At 45.1% G+C, this 21,446-nt stretch overlaps 1 protein-coding gene across 13 annotated transcripts in view; it reads right to left on the reverse strand.

Annotated features, from left to right (window-relative positions):
* Positions 1–21,446, reverse strand: part of LOC149354677 (uncharacterized) — a 211,957-nt gene that overhangs the window by 39,134 nt on the left and 151,377 nt on the right. For all 13 annotated transcript variants that reach the window (XM_089583454.1, XM_089583455.1, XM_089583452.1 and 10 more), the window contains one exon: positions 12,448–12,545. In XM_089583454.1, coding sequence (XP_089439580.1) covers positions 12,448–12,545 — 98 coding nt within the window. The remainder of the gene's footprint in view (positions 1–12,447; positions 12,546–21,446) is intronic.

The raw sequence follows: 21,446 nt of genomic DNA on the forward strand, positions 1-21,446 counted from the left end.
GCAGGCTCTCTAGCGTGTGAGCAGTGCGGCTGCGATGAAACGATCGGGCATCTCCTCTGTGACTGCCCTTGTTTTGAGCGAGAGTGCGGTTTCCTGACTGCTACTCTCTGCCGCTTGGACTCGCGTCCTCTAACAGAGTCCAAGGTTCTGGGGCGTTGGACACGACCTTCAACACAAAGGAAAGTGGTGAAAGCACTCCTAAGAGTCTTAAAAAACTCGGGGTTGTATTCCCATCTCTAATCTTTAAGCTTTTTAGCGCGTGCCCCCTGTCCCCTTGACATAGTGGTCGGTGGACACTTGAAAAACTCATTTCATTGCCGCTCTTTTTTCTTTTTTCCCCCTTTGCTCCCCTCCCCAAGTGTAAGGTAGCCTACTGGGCATTGCCTAGTTAACCTCCTTGCCTTTCCATCCATTTCTCTCTTTCTCTCTACAACAAGATAGTCAGGCCGTACGTCTCTGCTGCAAATTTTTTGCAGAGCATGTACTCATACACATGTACAGGGCTTTCTAATCGTGTTCAAAGAGAGCGAGTAAATAGTACAGAAGCATAACCAATTGCAATCGCAGGAAAGAATAAACTGCTCCTTATTAAGTACAGCTTCACCCTGCAGTGGAGATGGGAGCTCATTCTATGGGTGTATCGTTGGCTGTTGAACTAAAATTTAATTCAGGCTAGATTCTATCGCAGGCTGGAAATGCCACCAGTCCCTGGAACCATCTTCTTGACATTAAAAAAAACCCAATATTGTATGTTCTGGACAGAAAAATTGTTTTTTATTAAAACAATGAACTTGCTTGAAGAGAAAGCTGTCAGACTGAAAGAGTAACTGGCTCAACAAGGCTCTCAGCAGTAGCAGAGTTCTAAATGGTACTGAGGCATCAGCTTTCCCATAGTGCATGGATGCTTTGGAACCATGTGATCCTGTTTGGCTATATAAAGTCAGTGGCATATGAAAAATGAACACACTACCTCACTATACACAGTGGGGCCTCAATATCAGCACAGCGTGGAACCGTGAGTTTCCATCAACTGATGAAGAAATGAACATCGAGCTGTACACATGGCCTACAAGCATTCAGTATGACCTCGCCAGAATGTGATGCCTTGCATCTGCAGTGAATGAGCTACTCAGCCATGTTTTTGGATATTCCGCCTCCAAACTGGCTCCTTTGCCCCCTTTTTTCAGTAACTTTGGAAATGGTTCACTCAAAGCTTGGCTGGCCCTAATGTACTTTATTAGCCTAGAAACATCATCTTTTCATTGCTGAAACCTTTAACTTACAGCGCTTCATACATGGAGGAAAGAACTGGGAATTTCCAATTGCAGAATGCATGCAGGCTAGAGAGAGTTAGTTATATGGGGTTTTATGGCGCATAAGCAACTAGGGCTATCATGCACCAAACACAAGGTTAGATAATGTTATAATAGGTGTATAGATGTTACATTATATTAGATTTAAAGCATTGGCTTTCTTTAGAAACTTACACACAAGCGAAAACTCGACGAGTGTTTGCTCGCCTAAAAGCAATGTGGGATGAAATGGAATGTGTTCATTGTAAACTACAGTACAAACTTTTTTCTAAGTTCTTCAAGACGCGAACAAGAAATTAAAATGTGATTAACTGTGAGCTCCTCACCACACATTTCACACAGATTTGTCTTTTTTTGTTAATAAGAAGCTAAGGGTGATGTGTGTGTGACCTATGCATGACATAAAATTGCCTTGATAAAACGCTCTTTATGGCAGCATGATTTCCATTCTTTTAAAATGAGCTTTACAGTATGCAGCTTGTTGTTTCCTTCATTTTCCCGAGGAGCTTGCCATTTGGCTCTTAGTTTGCTACGTACTAACTTCATGTAATCCCTAGGAGGCAAATTCACAAGTTTTATTTCCATGACTCTGGCTTGTGCAGCACACATGTCGGCTCTCTCATTGTCCATAATGCCAACGTGATTGGGAACCCAGCAGAATTTTATAACATGTTTTTCTGTTGTGACCTTTACTATATTGTGTATGATGCTTCCTATCAGTGGCTCCGTGGCATTTTTGGAGTTTAATGCTCTAAGGACGCTCAGTGAATCTGTATAAATGATGCTGTTTTTGATGTTTTCATTTGTTATTTGCTGTACCGCAACACAAATAGCATAACACTCCGCGGTGAAAACTGTAGCACATGAGGGCAGTCGTACTGCATTTTCGTTTTTTCCTTGTATTACTGCACTTCCTACATGAGCATGAGTTTTTGACCTATCAGTATAGATTGCAGCATAATTCCTGTATTTTTCTTGTACTGCTAGACATTCTTGTATTCTATGGTCATGTGGTGTACAGGTTTTCCCAAGGCATGTTAGTGTGACGCCCCACACTGTGGGGAGTGTGTACCACAGCGGTAGCGCTTCGTGTCTTGGGGGAATACTTTTAATTTCATTTTGTATGTTCAGAGCTTGGCATTTTTCTTCAAAGCGCAAGAGCAACGGCTTAATTGCGTGAGGATTGTTGTTGAGTATTCGGGATGGGCATTTCGTGACAATTGGGTAACAGAGATGTTTGGACTGAGAAAAGATTTTGAGGATGTATGCACAAGTTAGTGCAGTTCTTCGATCTTCTAAGGAAGGTTCATTAGTTTCCACATAAAGACTTGCTATTGGGCAAGTTCTGTAAGCACCGGAAAACCTTAAACCATGATTGTGGATAGGATCTGGTCGTTTTATGTAGAACGGTCTTGCTGAGCCATATACTATGGACCCATAGTCTAACTTAGAGCGAACCAGAGAACGATATATATGTAACCGGCATGCCCTATCAGACCCCCAGTGTTTCCTTGACAGTAGTTTCAGCACATTAAGGGCCTGGGAAGCTTTTTTCTTCAGGCTGGTTATATATGGCAAGAAAGTGAGCTTTTAATCGAAAGTTACCCCTAGAAACTTATGCTCTTGTTTGACAGGTAATGGGGTTTGGTTTAGATATAGTGTGGGGTCAGCCTGTAGGCCTCGTCTCAAAGAGAACAGAACCTCTACTGTTTTCTGAGGAGAACATGCAAATCCGTTTCTATCTGCCCAGGTAGCCAGTTTATTTATTGTTATTTGTATCTGTCGCTCACAAGTAGGTATGCTGGAAGACGTGCATGCTATTTGGAGGTCATCTACGTACACTGAGTACATTATGGATTTTGGGATTACTTTTCCTATGGAGTTCATTTTGATGATGAATAAGGTCGTGCTGAGGATGCACCCCTGGGGTACACCAGTTTCTTGAATAAAAGTGTTGGAGAAGGTTGCGCCTAGGTGGACTCTGAATGTGCGGTTGGTCGGGAAGTCACTCAAACAGCTCAGCATCCTGCCACGGATACCTAGGTCCGCTAGGTCATGGAGGATACCAAACCTCCACATGGTATCGTAAGCCTTCTCTAGGTCGAAGAAGACCCCGATACAGTGTTGGTTGTGGATGAACGCTTCCCGGACTGTGTTCTGAAAGCGAACAAGGTGATCGGTTGTGGAAAATGTCTTTTTAAACCCGCATTGGTGTATATCTAAAAGTTGCCGGGACTGAAGTATGAAGGTTAGTCTGATGTTTAGAATGCTTTCGAATGATTTTTCTATACAGCTAGTGAGTGCTATTGGCCTGTAACTGGAGGGACTAGTAGGTGTTTTGCCAGGTTTTAGGAAGGGTACTATAATTGCTTCTTTCCATGCTTGGGGAATTTCTCCACTCATCCATATTTTGTTGAAAAATTTTAAGAAACCTCTATGGCAGTTTCAGAGAGGTGGGCAAGCATGGCATTATGTTTAATGCCGCAAATTTTTGTAGCGTTTGTTTGCTGTGTTTAGTTGTTCATGCTTCAAGACTGCCGGCACGCCGCTTTATCGCTTCGTTTGTGACGCAAGACGCGCCTAGAATTATCTCGATTGATCGCATCCAGGCGGAGCCGTTTCTACTTTGTGCTAGAATGTTCTAGTAACTTCTCAAGCTTTATCTCGAAGGTTTGCTATCAGCTTTAAAAAGAGCACGGCCGACAGCAGCGGGCATTCTGTTCGACGACCGCCGAGCACGCTTGTTGCTACGCCGCTGCCGAGTGATTCAGTTCTTTGTGGGCGCAAGTCAGCCCAAATAAAGAGTTTGGTTTCGAAGACATTCTCGCGGTTTTCCTGTTTGCCCAACTGCAGTCACCACTACGTGACATCTGGTGGAGGTGCTAACAAATGTCCCTGTCGTCCTCACCCCCTGGGAGCCGTCAAAGCAGCCCGAGCCGTCTCGAAGAAGATCCCGAGAAAGCCGCAGAAGCCGTCCTAACCAAAGGCGAAGGGCGAAGCAGCCGTCGTCTCCAGAGGCGTCCACCAGAATTCGGACTGCTACCAGACCGCACGCGAGCGAAGAAGGACTCCTCAATTTCGACCTCAGCCATGGCTACGACACCAGCCCCCATTATTTTACACCAGCCCCAACTACCGCCCACGTTCCACGCTTCACCAGGCGAAGATCCCGAGGAACGGCTGGAACAGTTTGACCGTGTCACCGTCTTCAACAGTTGGGATGACCAGACTAAAGTAAGCCACATTTTCTTTGCCCTGGAAGGACCAGCCAGAATTTGGTTCGAGAACCACGAAGCTTCCCTGGTGACGTGGGAATCATTCAAGCGGGAATTTCTGAAGGCATTCTCAAGCATCGTCAGAAAAGAAAGAGCTCAGCTGCTTCTACAATCGCGCATTCAACACCCGAATGAGACTGTGACCGCATACGTAGAAGACATGAAGCGCCTTTTTCAACGTGTCGATCCTGACATGACGGAGGAGAAGAAGGTGGAGCTTCTGATGCGTGGTGCTAAAGAAGCACTTTTCGGCGGTCTGACCCGCAATCCACCAAAGACGGTCGCGGAATTCACCAGTGAAGCAGCCGCCATTGAGAAAACCTTGGAAGCACGAGCCCGTCATTTTCCTCGACAGCCCCAAGTGACCTCGTCTGCCCTCTCGGATGGCACATCATTCAGAGGCGACCTGCGGGATGTTATCCGCGAAATTGTACGGGAAGAGCTGTGTCGCCTGTTACCATCTCCCAACCAGCCTCAAGTAGCGACCCTTGAGGAAATCGTATGCGAAGAAGTGCAGCATGCGCTTGGCACCCCGTCATCTTCACGTCGTGCTGAAGCTCCAGCATTAACCTACGCCCCTGCACTACGCAGTCTTCAGCCCCAACGAGGGAGCCGACGTCCGCCTGTTCGACGTGAACCAGCTGTTCCCGAACGCTGCGTCCCTGCCCCCGCCCGCCCAGTCTACGAACGACGCCCAAGCCCCAGGAAGTACGACACCTGGAGGACTTCCAACAACCGCCCGCTGTGCTTCCATTGTGGCGAAGCTGGTCATGTACTTCGCCACTGCCCGTACAGACGCAGCGGCCTGCGAGGTTTCGCTATCGACGCCCCACGACCATTCCCCGGCTAGCGACCACGGGAAATCGACGACTACCTGCACAGAGGGGAGTACGTGTCATCAAGCCGTCTTTCCCGCTCCCCGTCACCGTCCACCGCACGCTTTGCAACACTGGGCCGCAGCTACGCCGCGGCTGTCCGAAGAAGGTCCGCTAGCCCCCGTTAGGGAAACTAAACAAAGCAACCTGTGGGGGTGAGTTTGCTTGCCGAGAAAACGACGAAGATCCTCCAGCGACCACGCCGTATGAAGATGCCACACCTACTATGCCAACGACGCAAACAGCTACCTCGACCACGACGCGAACAGCCTTCAAAACTACGCCGCCATCAAGAAAAGCTTCGACCACAAGCCCCACCCACGATTTACATTTCCGACGAAGCCGTGACCCGACGCCGAGGACGGCGTGCAACGCCAGAGCCAGGACATCCAACTTAGAAGTCGTTATCGACGGCCGGAAAGTTACCGCTCTAGTTGACACAGGAGCCGATTATTCGGTGATGAATGGACCATTCGCTACGCAGCTAAGGAAAGTAACGACTGCTTGGGATGACCCACAACTTCGCACCGCAGGGGGCCACCTCATTACGTCATCAGGACGATGCACAGCACAAGTGACTCTCAAGGGACGTACCTATTCCGTGACCTTCGTAGTGCTACGACAATGTTCCCGCGAAGTGATCTTGGGCAAGGATTTCCTTAATGAGCATCAAGCGATCATCGATCTGCGATCCAAGATGATCACACTTTCCATGGACGAGGCCATTTCATCGATGAGAACTCTGGAACGGCTCCGCCTGGATGCGATCAATTGAGATAATCGAGATAATGGATGGATCAATCGAGATCCAGGCGGAGCCGTTTCTACTTTGTGCCAGAATGTTCTAGTAACTTCTCAAGCTTTATCTCGAAGGTTTGCTATCAGCTTTAAAAAGAGCACGACCGACAGCGGCGGGCATTCTGTTCGACGACCACCGAGCACGCTTGTTGCTACGCCGCCGCCGAGTGATTCAGTTCTTTGCGGGCGCAAGTCAGCCCAAATAAAGAGATTCGTTTCGAAGACATTCTTGCGGTTTTCCTGTTCGCCCGACTGCAGTCACCACTACGTGACAATATCGTCTGGGCCTGGTGCTGCCTTTTACCAGATGTTAGTACTGTGTTTAGTTCCTGCATTGTAATAAGCTGATTGTAGTCTTCGTGTATGCATGTTCCCAAGGGAAGTGTTTGTTTTTCTACTATTGTTTTGTACTTTTGGAATGTGTGTGTGTAGTTGGATGAGCTTGAAACTGTGGAAAAATGCTCACCCAATATGTTGGCCTGCTCATCTAATGTTGTTTGAGTACCGGGTGTTGCTAGCATTGGAAATGTGAAAGGAGTAAAATTTCCTGTGAATTTCCAGACCTGCTCCCACATTTTCTTTTGATGATATTGAGCTGTTTATTGTGGATATGTACTGTTGCCATGATGCCCTTTCTGCGTTGCATCTAATATATTGTGCTTTAGCTATAGCCCTTTTGAAGGTGACCAAGTTTCCTGCAGTGGGATATCTGCGAAGGTTGCCCCAAGCCTTGTTTTGCTGCTTTTTAGCTAATGTGCATTCATTCGACCACCAAACTTCATGTGTTTTTCATGCAATTTCAGACGTTTGTGGGATAGCCTCTATTGCTGCAGGTATTAAACATGTCACAAATTTTTCATTTATTTCTTCTATCGTAAGGGTTTCGGCATATTCATTTTCCAGTGTGGCCTTTGTTCTGTAAAGTGCCTAATTGGCAAGGTGAATTTTTCATCGCCGTGGCTTTGTAGGGAGGATGAATGTAGCTGATGTTAGGTTTAAAACCGTAGGTAAGTGATCACTTCCCCGAGGGTCATCTAAAACATCCCAAATAAAATCATTAAAAACCGATGGAGATGCAAATGCTAAATCGAGGCAGGTCGTTTTTCCAGGGCTGGGGCAGCAGTAAGTGGCTTTTCCCGTATTCATTAAACATATGCTATTCGAAAGAATAAATTCCTCAATGAGCTGATCCCTGGAATCACTATGCTCACTTCCCCAGAATGAGAAGTGTGCGTTAAAATCCCCAATTATCACATATGGCTGAGGCAACTGTTCCAGAAGTTCTTCTAGATCATGCATGGCAATTGTGTTGTGTGGTGGTATGTACACAGAGCATATTGTTATTGTTTTGTGGCTAATGAAGTTTACTGCGACCGCTTCTAAGTTTGTCTTTAATGATACCTCTCTTGCAGGGACATCGCTTTGCGTTATGATAGCGACGCCTCCTGAGAGTCGGCTTGCTTGCATTTGGTCTTTCCGGAAAATATTATAATTTTTTAAGAAGTTTGTGGGCTGTGGCCCAAGGTTCGTTTCCTGCAGGCACACAGCTGTAGGTGCCATTGTTTTGAGCATATCGGTCATGTCTGTGTAGTTTCTGTGTAGACCTATGCAGTTCCATTGTATTAGATAAGCCATTGTGGTAAGCTGGAGATTGGGGAAGTTACTTATTCTCAGGAGCAGTGATTCGTGGTTTCCCTTTTTTCTCTAGGGAGTCTCGCCGCCACTGCAGCGGTGGCAAACCAGGAGTTGAATCCATCACCACTCTCGTGGCACCGGACTTCCGCGGAGACGACGTGGATGTGTGAGTTTTAGATGTCGGCGGGCTTTCGCTGACATCCATATCCTCCACGGTGGACGTGGAGGATGCTTCTTGGTTGCGATGGCCCGTGGCATTCGCATTCATCTTTTTTGTTGGCACCACTGAGCCAGGCCCTGCTCCAGCGGCAGAGTCTCTTGGACCATCAGTTGCCTTCTTAGAGAGGTGGGGCGACAGGTCCAGTTCAGCAGAGCTGTTCTGGGTGTCTGTTGCCAAGGATGCCACTGCTGAAAGTGGGGCCTGAGGGCCTCCGACGAGGATCACGTGGTCTTCTCGCGAAATTTTCAGCGCTGTGAACTGTGCCACCAGCTTCTGTGGCGGGGACTTGGATGTCGACTCCAAGTCCATCAGATCGACCTGTGTGCCGACAGAAACTGAAGGCGGCGGTGGTCCCCGCGTCACCGCTTCAGAGTATGTCCCTTTCAGTTGGAAAGAGAGACGTTTTTTTGCCTCAAGGTAGGACAGGTTTTCTGTGGTCTTCAAAGTTATAATTTGTTTTTCTGTTTTCCATACTGGGCCCAACCTGGAGTATGCGCCATGTGCGCCATTGCAGTTGATGCATTTCAGTGTGCGTTTGCATCTTTCCTTGGTATGTGCGTCTTCTGCGCATGTGACACAAGTGGGTTTACCCCAGCAAGCCAACATGCTGTGTCAAAAGCACTGGCATTTGAAACTCTCAGTTTTGGTATGTACGAGCAGACTTTACAATGGAGGTATGTGGCATGAATGGAACCAGGCAGAGTTGTGCTATTGAAAGTTAGGACTATGTGCTTGGTCTTGATTTCAGCATTGTTTCTCCGGATGTTTATTCGCCGGGCTGCTATTACTCCTTGTTCGGGTAGTTCTTCTATTTCCACATAAGTACTCTGTAGGAGTTCATATTCAGATATGACGCCCTTTAATTGGTTCAGGGTGCGGTGCGGAGTTACGTGTACACTCATATCTCCAAGATTCTGTAATTACAGCAGTTTGTTGCTTTGTTCTTTTGTGTTTATTTCGACAAGGAGATCTCCAGTTCGCTGCTTTTTTGCTTTGTAGATTTTGCCTACACAGCTCTTTAGAGTGTTGGCGATGATGAATGCAGACAAGTTGGCTACAGGTTCATCAGTATTTGAGTGAACCATAAAAATGTGATAAATGTTTTTGGCTTCTGTGGAATCAATTTCTTCACATCGGTGCGACCCCTTTTCGGGGGCCGACCAGGCTAAGGGTTCCTAATATTCAGTCGCCTCTGATTCACCCTTATACACAGAGGAAGGTCCCGGGACTCCCCGCCTGGTAGACAGACGAGGAGCCCATCGGCCGAGGATTGACCATTTCCTCGACTGCCACTGTTCATGGTTTCTTCCCTCCACCTCTCAACCTATCGCCATGGTACGGATGACAGCTTCAGTATGGGGGCTAAAGGTCCGTGGTGGCACCAAGCAACAACACCTCGTTACACAAGGTGCCCCTGCGAGTCTAGAGAAAGTGACTGGTTTACAATGTCAATTGAAAATGAAACATTCTGACCCATCGACCGGAAAACTCTACAGAACACAAATGACCTTGCGAATTTATGCTTCTAAAGTTGCAGCACACAATGGCTTCATGGACATTAAGTAAACAGAATGTAGAGCAAGCAATGCTTCACATTTGTGTATCTGGGCAGCACTTGTTGTGTCGCTTTCATCCCGGCTCAAAAAACACCATTATGAGGAAAGGCTACAAACAAGTAGTGACCGGCAAAAAGCACCTTTCAGTGGGCACAGTCACAACACTGCGCCTTTGGCACTGCCACATATATTTAACTTTCCAGTACCTTCTTGGCTTATCAAAACTGTGTTCTTGGTGAAAACAACGCACGGGCTATATTGATAATTAAACTATTAATCTAATTTGACTTAATACTTACCTTTTTAGTGTCTTCAAACCATGTCACTTAAGTGCTTCCGAACATTTCTCAGACAAGACCTTAGCCAAACTTTTGCCTTGGCAGCAAGTTCACAGATATAAACCAGGGCTTCTTAAAAAAAATTTAGAGATATAGACCTGTCCACTGTGTGAGGAGGACATTGAAACACCTCCTCTCCGGGCTGTTGCAAACCAGTACCGCTGCCGCTTCTACTGCACTAGCGTGGGGTGCACACAATACCTCGGTGAGCAATGTATGATGCCCAGGGACCCATCGTTAGAAAGGCGTACACCAGCCATACAAGACACATGAAAAGTTTTTCTAGAAAAAAACTATCAACAGCCAAACTTATAAACAAAAAACGTTATTCGGACCTTTATTCTTCTTTCTGTACTCTAAGGAGGGCACATAAAAGCAAGCACATGGAAAGCAGTGGCATCAATCCCGTGGGGGGCAGAGAGGTCCTGACCTCCCCTGCACTTAGGGTAGGGGGACACAGCATGCGAACATCCCCCCCCCACCTTGAGATTCCTCCAGGGACTACTCAGATGGCATCAAATGATGTGAGCAGCACATGCAACACCGAAAAGCTGGGGTAGCAAGGAGGCCTCTTTCCTTCCCTAGAATGGCTCAGCAGAATCAGACCTTCAAGAAACCGTGCTGTCATAATTTACAACTTTCCAATAATCGAAGGACATGCTATGAGTGCATGTGATTGTATTTAATTGAACTTCAAGCCTCTGCTTTTCTTTAACCGAATCAATCTGTGATTGAGACAGATGTCGTTCACGTTTGAGGGCCGGCACACCGCAAACCCTCAAAGCTTTCTTTCAGGTGTTTCTCTTGTTCGGATCTGGTGAACGTCTTAACAGTGCAAGAGACAGCCACGGACAGGTGTGACTCACAAGTAGTCGGCGTGCATAAAACTACTTTATGTGAGCTGGCCATCTTTGTTTCAAAAAAAAAGGAATAAGTAAAACACATTGAACCACGTCTATCGGTGTCACTTTTAGTTTCTTAAAACAGCTGGTCTGATCAGAAAATTGCGAATGTTCCTTCCACGATCTCGGCCCCACGCATCCTGGGAGCCCGTGCAGGCTCCTTTGCTCTTCAAGACGAAACTACGCTTTTAAAAAAAAGAGAGAAAAATAGAACCAGCAGCAAACACACATCTGTGTAGCAGCTGAAAAAGTTGCAGAAAGCAAGAAGTGCAACCACGGGTTTGTACCAGTGCTGAATGCCTACTCAAGCTGGGCACAACTGAAAAAATTGTGTTATGAAAAGAGCACTGCATGCCATCCTTTACAGTGGCTCGTGAGGCAACAATTAAGGCGAGAAATTTCTAAAAAAATAAAGCTTCAGTGCAAGTGTAACCTGTTCCTCTTCATAACCACATTAGGATGCCTAGCGTCCTAATGTACTGAGGGAATGGTTGCAGACTTGAAGTCTGATTCAGCTAGCGGGTCAGGAGACTAGGTAGCTCCAAAAATTCCAAACTGTCTACAGATACCAAGAGAAGGATTCATAACCCCGAGGACCACATCCGCATGGGTTATGCAAAGGCTGACCAAGAGCACAAAGTCTTCAATTAGACTGCCTTTTGTAGGTCAGGAGCACAGGCAAAGATACCATTTTACTCAAGTGGAAAGCATCCACAGTTAATGTGGCACACCAAAGAACTGTCAGCATGCATAGGCACCATGCATGGTTTGTAGGGGACATTTTGAAGCCTTCACTCTACTGTACAATTTGCTCCTCTTTATCGCTCCCGGTCAGCTAGGTTTCTGCTAATGGCAGTGGCTTTGTTGGTACTTCAGGCACTTGTTAGGTCAGGGGGGGAGGCTCTAATGATCTGCACACCCTCCCTGAAATTGGCGTGGATTTATGCCCCTGTAGTATAGCCATTTGTATACACTGATACAATAAGTGCTAAGTGCTAAACTTGCTGCACTGTGTCAATGGCTCACAGGTGAGCACTTCCAGATACAGGATGTTCAAAACAAGCACTCCTGCCATAGTTAGGTTGGACTACACGTGCTTTGTTCATAACACGCAGAAAACTTTTACAATAAAGCTGAGTCATAAAAATAACAGCACTCACAGTTTTCCTGGTGCAACTTTTGAACCGACACCTCTCGTATACCCTAAACGGTCAAAGAGTACTTGGTTTTCAGTAATTATTACACTGGCATAAGTTAAAGACATCCTTGGTTAGTTTAAATCACTGCCAACAGAGCTGTTACAGTTTCACTACCCGAAATAACACATCCCAAATTTGTCAAACCCTGGGCTCACGTTACATACAACGACCTGTATACTATTCAGCTTTTCAAAATTTTTTATTAAGGAAGCAACGAAATTGATAATGCAGGACAGCAAACTCTGCACTACTGTCACTCTTCACAATAGGAGTCACATGCTGATCGCTGAAGACCGCGTCAGTCATAATAAGAAAAGAAAGGACAGAAGCGCACACATTTCCGCTTTCGAGGCTTTTCTTCAGACGAAACTGACGAGTCATCCATGTCCATTTCTTCCTTTGGTTCAACTTTAGGCTGGTTCTTTAACACTTCCCTGAAAGAATCAACATAGCACTCTGGTGACTGCAAATTTTAACTCCCCACTGCCTCTCCGCAATGAAATGTTCGCACCCAAAGTGAGTGTTTAAAGAGATCAGACCAATACTGGCCAGTGCGAACCTAGCCCTGGCCATGTGCTGCTCTCCCCATAGAAGCAAAGGCATGAATACACACAAATACGCAAGGAACAAATCACAATGAGAATGTGAAAATCTTGCATATTTAAATTATAGATATTCATTGATAGAGAGGAAAAAATTAGTATATTGCGTGTTTTTCAACATGTTAAACTATTGTGCAAACACATTGTCCTCAACCTGGCAAAAAAATTTGAGGAAAGTACTACATATATAATGACAGATTTCTTTTAGGCAACTGGTAACTGACCAGTAATCACAAATTATGGACACTGTCAATCATGCAAACACAACCGATACAGAAACTTGCTTGTCTAGAATGCAATAAAAGACCAGTATGTTGGAAGACTGCTAGCCGACAGGAGCAGGTAGAAGCGATGACTTTGCTAAGGAAGTCAACCCTGCTTTTATCACAAAAAATGGTCTTGTTAGCTGTTATCAACTGCAAAATCACACAGTGATACTCCAGGAAATAAGTCAGAATTATTTCAGAGCAAGAAAGCAGAAAAAGAAAAATTTACACCCAGTCAGTTAGAAAAAATGAAGACTGATTAGTGTACTGGCTGTCTGAACCAGTTCCTAATTTTCTGTGCTTTTTCACAGTCGGTTGGTTGGTTGGTTTATGGGGTTTAACGTCCCAAAGTGACTCAGGCTATGAGAGACGCCGTAGTGGAGGGCTCCGGAAATTTCGACCACCTGGGGTTCTTTTAAGTGCACTGACATTAAAGAACCCCGGGTGGTCGAAATTTCCGGAGCCCTCCACTACGGCGTCTCTCATAGTCAGTAAGTTCATTTTGCGCTTGCTGGTCTGTGTCATTGGTGTGCAACATGGGGGTCTCTGTCCACTGAGAAAAGCACATGAAGCGACCTGCTAGGCACCCTTGACAGAAGCAGCCACCTGACACATCAACTCTACCGCCTGCGCAGGAAAAGAACATCAAGTGAGCCCTTGGGTGCTCTGTGTCGAGTCAGCGTTAACTGGTTTTGGTTTTATGGAGTTCAACACTCTAAAGTGACTCGGGCTTTGAGGGACACTGTGTTGGAGGGCTCCAGATATATTCAACCACCAGGGGTTCTTTAATGTGCACTGACACTGCATAGTACACAAGTCTCAAGTATTTCGCTTCCATCGAAATGCAGCTGCCGCAGATGGAATCGAACACATGCCTTTTGGACGAGCTGCTGAGCACTATAAACACTGAGCCACTGGAGCGGCTGCAGTCAGCCTTGACCCGAAAAGGCATCATCGGCTACACTCCATGCTGCCCTATAGAATGTTTGCGCAATTGCAGTTCATACAGAGGCTCATTTAATACAGAATCAGCCCAGAAATCCTATCGCTGATATAATAAAGAAAGTAGAGAAAGCTGATAAAAACAATGCATACATTAGTAAACATTTCTTTGGTGTGATCTAGCTTTCACTGTGTATAGAACTCACCTTTTCTGTCCTATAAAAAAAAACGCTGACCAGATTATTTCTATTCTTGTCAAAATAAAAAAATAATCATGCAACGGTTTCATAAAAACCAAATTTCTACCCAAATTGCAAACAAGAAAGCTATTCCAGACATCTGTGTCCAAAAGTTTTAATAATACACAGCCCAAAAACAAAGGGTCTTAACAGAAGACAAAGCAATAAAAATTTTCTCTCTCTCATTGTCAAGAGTAGGAGTAAAAACAAAACTGCTTCTTCTACTAGCACAGAACTTTCTAGGACAGCACTAGCTGCATTCTATTAATGCATATCAAGCTGTTGGTAGCTAGTGCCACCTTGCATTAAACTAGGCATTTGTTCTGATTGGGACTTTTTTTTCCCTTTTTCTATTTTTTTAAATCCATTAGCTTGACTACTGCCATCCTGGCAGAATCTGCCCAGTAGTGCCAGATTCAGGCTGCAGAGTGGAATGTGAGGAGGAGGGTGGGGAACAGTGGAGAAGGAGAGTGGCCAATCATAATCAGTGGGAGGAGTCACATGAAGAGGAGGAGGCATAGCAGTTGACCAGAGATGCGGAGAGGATGTGTGGACACACACACTCTATAACACGGCGGTGGCTGCACCCGCTCCTTCAGTTCTCCTTCACACCTTGAAGCAATCGGACCTATAATGAGTGTTCTCCTCCTGTCTATGAAACTGTTTGGCTTTTGTACAGTGAATGATGCCAGTTTAAATTAGTACCAACAGGGAGGGGACCAGTGATGAATTCTGCCTTTTCAGTCATCAATGCAGAAGCCTGCTAAGCACGGCGGGCTGAGCTTCAGTGGCTTAGCAAAGAGCGGCAGCACCTTACTGAGGATCCCATCAATCAGCGCAACAGGGATGCTACTGTGGAGGCACAGTGTGGAGGCCAAGTATTGGAAGTGAGAAGTAAAGAGTGAAGACAGGCAGCGTCATCTAGCAGCTGAAGTTGAGTAAAGCAGATGAAAGCGCCAGCAGACTCTAATGCTAATGCATACACCGTGGCATGAACCGCACTGATAGTGGGAGATTTTTTTTTTTTCATTTTAAGCTAATCTTTCTTCCTTCCTCTACTTCTACTGGTCTCAGTGTGGAATAACTAGAGACCCGACCGACCCGAGACCCGACCGACCCGAGACCCGACCTACCCAAGACCCGACCGACCCAGGCCCTGCCCACACATGAGGACACCGTCCCTCTGCCCCTGCCGTTCGGTGCGTCCAATGGCCTCGGCCGTCAGCTCCTGGCACCCTACGGCCCGGATGCTTCGTGGACCGGGACTCATTCTCTCATCTTTCTCATCGTGGCGGCCAGCACTGCACCATCTTCTACATACTGTTCAACCTCCCACTCAAGACCATTGCCATTTCGCCGTCTGTTCGTCACAGATCGGGACGATCGCTCGGAGGCCCCGGGTAGTGTGACAAAGACGAAGCTGGCAGTGGCGCGGGACGGAGCGCTCGCGCTAGGCCAGCAGCCATTAAATCATCTCTTGGTCATGGTTCACCACGCCTCATTCTTCGGCTGGCCGCCACGTAACAATATAGACACATCCCCAATCACAATTTTTCTCAAAATGGTACTTGACTAGATGGTGGCACCACCGCAGCATGAAATGTCCACATCCAGAATTGATGCGCACACTATGCTTTCCAAGGAGATGCTCATCAGCCATGGTCCATAGCAAACCGTTGGTCCCTAGTAATCTATGTACCATGAATTAATTTCCTGGTGTTTAGAAACAGAAAGCAGTTGGTGACAAGGATGTAACAGATGGGACTCATTGGAGTTTAGCCACCAGGTAAAGTGAAATATGATTCGCTCCAGTGCAAACAGGGTGATGCTTGGTAAGGCAGAAAAGTATAACAACAAAGAGCCCTGAGCATGGTGAACAGTTAAAATAGCCAGACACGTTCTTTGGCTTAGCAGCATGAGGGATGACGAAAAAGTAATGAATGGACAGTCTTGCCGACCTTTGGTACAAGCTCGTACACAGCATTCCGTAGTTTGCTAGCACCCATAAAAACAAAAAGCTAATGCCAACCCTTAACAGACACTTTAGTTCACCTCTGCCCAAAATTGCAGAAAGTTTTCACTTCAACAAAAGAGTACAGCTTGAGAACAAAGTCACTGAGGTGTACATCACTGAACTCTCACAAATGGCAGAACACTGCAACTCCCGAACAGCTTTCAACCGGATGCTGAGCAACCATCCCGTGTGTGTTATTCATTACTGAGTTGTACAGCAGCGATTGTCGATAGAAAAGCACCTCACTCCAGAGAACACTCTTGAGATCGTGAAAACAGAAGAGATGGCAGAACATAACATGAGTTAGCTGCAAAAGGACCATGCAGGCATGCCTACATCAGCCATTCAGGAGGGTACAGTAAACTATACTCAGCGCCCAAAGAAAAAGTACTTACAGGGGCCAAGTAGACATAAAGCGTAAGAACTAAAGCTAAGGGGCAAAAGCAGGCCCGGGTGCAAGAAAAACCAAAGCCGCACGATTGCTGTGAATCCCAAGATGCCACCGCAAGATCAGTGCAAGCACATTAACACAAGGTGCTACAAGCATGAAAAAGTAGGACGTCTGACAGGTTGCTGCTTGTCTACTGCAGACAAAGTGAAGCAGTCCATAACTCAAGTAAAAGAAGTGTACTCGACCAGCCAGCCACCTGAGTACTACCTGCATTCTCTGTACACACAGATAGACACCACTGAAGCCAATAACAGGGACACTCACAGTCAACAAAGTGCCACTGGAGATGGAGCTACATTATAGATTTCCAGTCTCACTGATCTCTGAAAACACCTACAGCAGTACTGGTGCATCTTGCCTAGGTTGACCAAGACAGACATCAAACTAAAATACACATACAGAACTCAAACTGTCAATATTTGTCACGGAACGACTACAAAGAAGCAAACCCTGCAAGAGCCCTAATCTGTGCTACGAAGATTGGTTGGCCACATATGACCTACTACCATGCTAAGTGAACTTAGCACAACGTGAAGAATTGCCACCACAGAAAAAGTTCTGGAAATGCTCAAGGCATTTGAAAAGGTCTTCAAACTGAGTTATGGCATACTGAAAGGACCACCAGTACTTTGTGAAGTTCGACCGCTGCTAACCAACAAGACTGCAGATGTAACTCTTGGAATCTGAGGCAAGATGAAGAAAGAAATTCAGCATTTGGACTGAGACGGCCTTATCACGGCTGTGGACCATTCTGACTGGGCATCTTCTAAGTGTCAGAATTTGTGATGAGTATAGCGGGGCATGAATACAGCAGTGATGACAACAGGACATACCAATATTGCCCATTGCAAAGTGGAGTAAATTTCTCCAGGATTTGACTCCTGTAAGACTGACAACTAAAAAACCAACAAGCTCTTGGTGATCAGCATATACACCCAAGACTCTTTGCACACAGACCGCACACAAGTGAGTGCACTTGGTGCATCATCTGCTCCTGCTTTCTTTCAGGAAAAAACAGTGGAAACCCTCCATAACATTGTTGGCACATCTGTTTGCCTGGACCGCATCTCAGTGACAGGCAGAACGAACTTTCTGCACTTCCAAAACCTGCACGAAGTACTGCAAAGGATCAAAGAGTAAGGGGTAAAATTTGAGCACAAAAGATGCAAGGTGCGAGAGTCATTGTTGGGAGCCTCCCTGAACTACTGATGAAGCTGAACCTATAACACAGAGAGGCACACCAACTACCAGTACCATCCTCCAAAATCTCCCCCCATCAGTCCTGTACACATTACAGAAAATAAGTAAACAATTACAATTACTCCATCTGAATGTGACTGATTACAGTGGTCAATTACAACCATAGAAAAGCAACTGAACAATTTTAGAAAAGTAAATTACTATTATATTATTCTCCTTCCAACTTTTATGGTCATAATATAAATTTACTCAGACTACAATGACCTGTGGCTTAACTGCTAGATATTTTATTACACGTTACTTTTCAAGAAGAGTTGTTTTCAAAGTTATCGCTAATTTTCCCACATTTCCTTGTGAAGAGGCCAGAAGCTACACTGAACACTCTCTGCACGTATGTGCTGGAGGGAAGGGTGGTATTATAACGTATGAACACATTGCGTAGCAGCTCTTAATTGTGCAAACATGCTGGCTGTTGGGTTTGCGTGCCCAGATGCATGTATCAACAGACGGCACGCTACTAATGAGCAGCTGTGCTAGCGTGCAGGGTTTATTTTTTAATGTTTTTTACAGCCCGCTAACAACCCTTTGCATCTGTGTTCACATGAGCTTGGTTGATTGTGGTACATTGTGGGCATGCACAGAACACAATGTTTTGCCACCATGTTCTGCTGTACAAGTTGAACGCCCGCACAGTAATGAGAACTTTGGTTTCACAAGTTAGAATGAACTGTTGTGTCAAACCCACAGCTTCACCCTTTCGTTACCATGCCACTATGCAAAGATCACCAGTGACTACAGATTCGAACTGCAGTTTCAGGGGTAGTGCCCGCCCCCCGAACTTACTGCACCATCTAGGGAGGCGTTTATGTGTAGTTTGTATTGTTTCCACAAAGCGGCAATTTTAAAACAACCATGAAGTTGAGGTTCTTGCGCGGTGTGCATGTAGCAAGCACGGCGTCAGCTGTGGGGCTGGTGCGCACTCAAAAAATCACGCTTCATGCAATTCTGCTGCATCTGCAGCCGAAATTTTTGATGCATTAAGCAGAAGTAGTTGTGGCGATGAAATTGCCGTCAGATTTGGATTCCAATGATGAAATTGCACAATTCAGAACAGGACGTCATCTTCCGCTTCATAATTCAGTTCCATCTTCCGCTTCTTAATTGTTTGTTCATTCCTGAAGCTGGTTCACGCATCGGAGTAATGTAATGAATGATATTTCTGATTTCTGCACTGTCTAAACATTGTATGGGAAAGATATACTTCCACAATCCTAAAGAAGAATAAAGTTCCAGTCCAGTAGAAAACGGGCATCGACCTAGGATTGATGCTCTATAGCAGCCTGAGGCAGCTTGTGAAATCTCTGTGCATCTTCAGAATGGTTCTAAATTTTTCGAAACATCTTTCACAATAAATTCTTGTAACACCGGAACATTCTGTAGCTTTTTCAAGTGCATTATAAGCTTTTTTTTTTCATTTTCATGTGAGTAAAACATTATTATGGGGACATACTTTCTGTATTTCGGCAATTTTTTCGACTAGGCACCTCAAAAGGACTTTTTGTTAAAACTTCACATATAATGTTGAAAAGTACAGCCTTTGTCAAAAGTTTGGAGGCCAGGGGGTTTTCTCTTGAGCCACACTGTGTCGTTCTTAATGGATCTCTAGCGCTCCAAATTTCCTGGACGTGAGAAGATTTCTGGTACTGCCTCCTGCAATAGGTAGGACTTCCATGAATGCTCCCAGAGTCCCAATATAAAGCTTGGAAGTGAACAGCCTGGGCTCTAAACGTTTGACAAAGACTGTACATTGATCAAGCTATAGTTTCAAACATTTTAATATTTTTTTTCTACAAGAGATATTCTGACGTCAATACAATTTCATTCTTATTTGCAGTTTTGTTCGGTGTTCGGAGATTTATTTCTCAATATTCACACAAAGTATTTGCACTGAAATAAGTCTTCAGCAAGCACATTCTATTCCCATCATTTTCATGCATGTTGCATTGTTTTCATCTTCCCTATCTTGCAGCAAAAAATTCTCTCCTACCTATCAAGACCGTCATTTTTTCCATGGTAACAAATGAGTCAATAACATATTTTTACAAACAGACAGTGAGGCAATAACTGAGACATCCATGATGCATGAGGCTCACACGAAGTTCACTTACAGTGGCGAAATTTGAAGGTGCAGGCTTCTTTCCCAAGCCATGCACCTAGGAAAGCTGAGCACCAGGCCAGGCCATACCTCGTACCCATTTGAAAAACCCGGTGGATATCTGGATCAATGGAGTGCCGAAGCGGTGGTCTAGTGGCCAAAGCAACCACTTTGCATTCAGGAATTGCTGGCTTCAATCTACGGTGCCACCGGGTACCCACCAGTATTGTAGCCCTCAGAACACAACAAGGGAATTTGGAAAAAACGTCTGACTTAAGCGCTTGCTTTGCAGATTTTTAAAAACAAACAGAATGTATTGATAACATGGAACGGACAATTCACGCCTTGCAGTCAAAACTGGTCTATATGGAAGATTACAATAGATGTTCCACTTTAGTCATTTTTGGTGTAAGCGAAGAACTAGATGAGACAGAATCTGATCTAAAACAGAAGATTCCAACTGAAATTTTTCAGAAACACTTGATGTCCATTGTACTTCTGTCGGTAGAATTCATCGTTTAGGAAAGAACACTCTCAACAGGCCTGTGATAATAATTTTCCAGGATTACAATGAAAATTAAAAAGTCCTTAATAACGCTCACAAGCTCAAAAGTAAAAATGTATCTATTCAGAATAACTACTCGAAGGAAACCCTCAAGAAACGAAAACTATTATGGAATAGTGCTAAAACTGAGAGAGACAACAAAATGAAGGTGACCTTAATCAATGATGAGTTGCTCGTTGCTGGCCAAACGTTTTTGTGGGATGATACCACTAGCGCAAAGGTGAAACTGCCATCACGGAGCACACGAAAGAGTGAATGATGTAGTGCACAGAGCAAGAAGAAATTAAGACTTATAAACATAAATGCGCGGAGCATAATCAACAAAAGCGAACAGCTTGAGGTACTTCTTGGCTACAGTCCACATGCTGTCATCAATACTGAGATGTGGCTCCTCGATGAAATAGATAATAAAGACGTTTTTTCTACAACTTATCAAGTCTAGCGACTTGACAGATTATCAAGAGGTGATGGAGTGGCGGTTCTGGTTAAAAACAATATTCATGCGACTTTCACTCGCCAAATCGATGATCATGAAAGCATTTCCCTTAGCTATCTTATAGGGGCCGCTCCATCTTTCTATTCGCTGTTTACCGAGCTCCAGATTCCCCTCCTCAGTTTTTGCGCAATTTGTCAGAACGCATGTCTTCATTCAAACATAAAAACATATTTCTTGTTGGTGATTTTAACTTACCTGGCACTAATTGGGATTTAACCTCATCTAACTCATGACATTGCGCAAATGCTGAACAATTATCTGACATTATGCTGTGTCACAATTTCAAACAGGTAGTAGCACAAACTACACGTAATCATGGCTTGTCTGCCTCAATTCTTGACTTGATTTTTCGATCCATCAAGGATTGTCTGATCATGAGTTGGTGTATTTCACTTGCGATTTCGT

This window comes from Amblyomma mixtum, chromosome 3 (genome assembly GCF_055824585.1).
Source record: "Amblyomma mixtum isolate Tamu chromosome 3, ASM5582458v1, whole genome shotgun sequence".
NCBI classification, from domain to species: Eukaryota; Metazoa; Arthropoda; class Arachnida; order Ixodida; family Ixodidae; genus Amblyomma; species Amblyomma mixtum.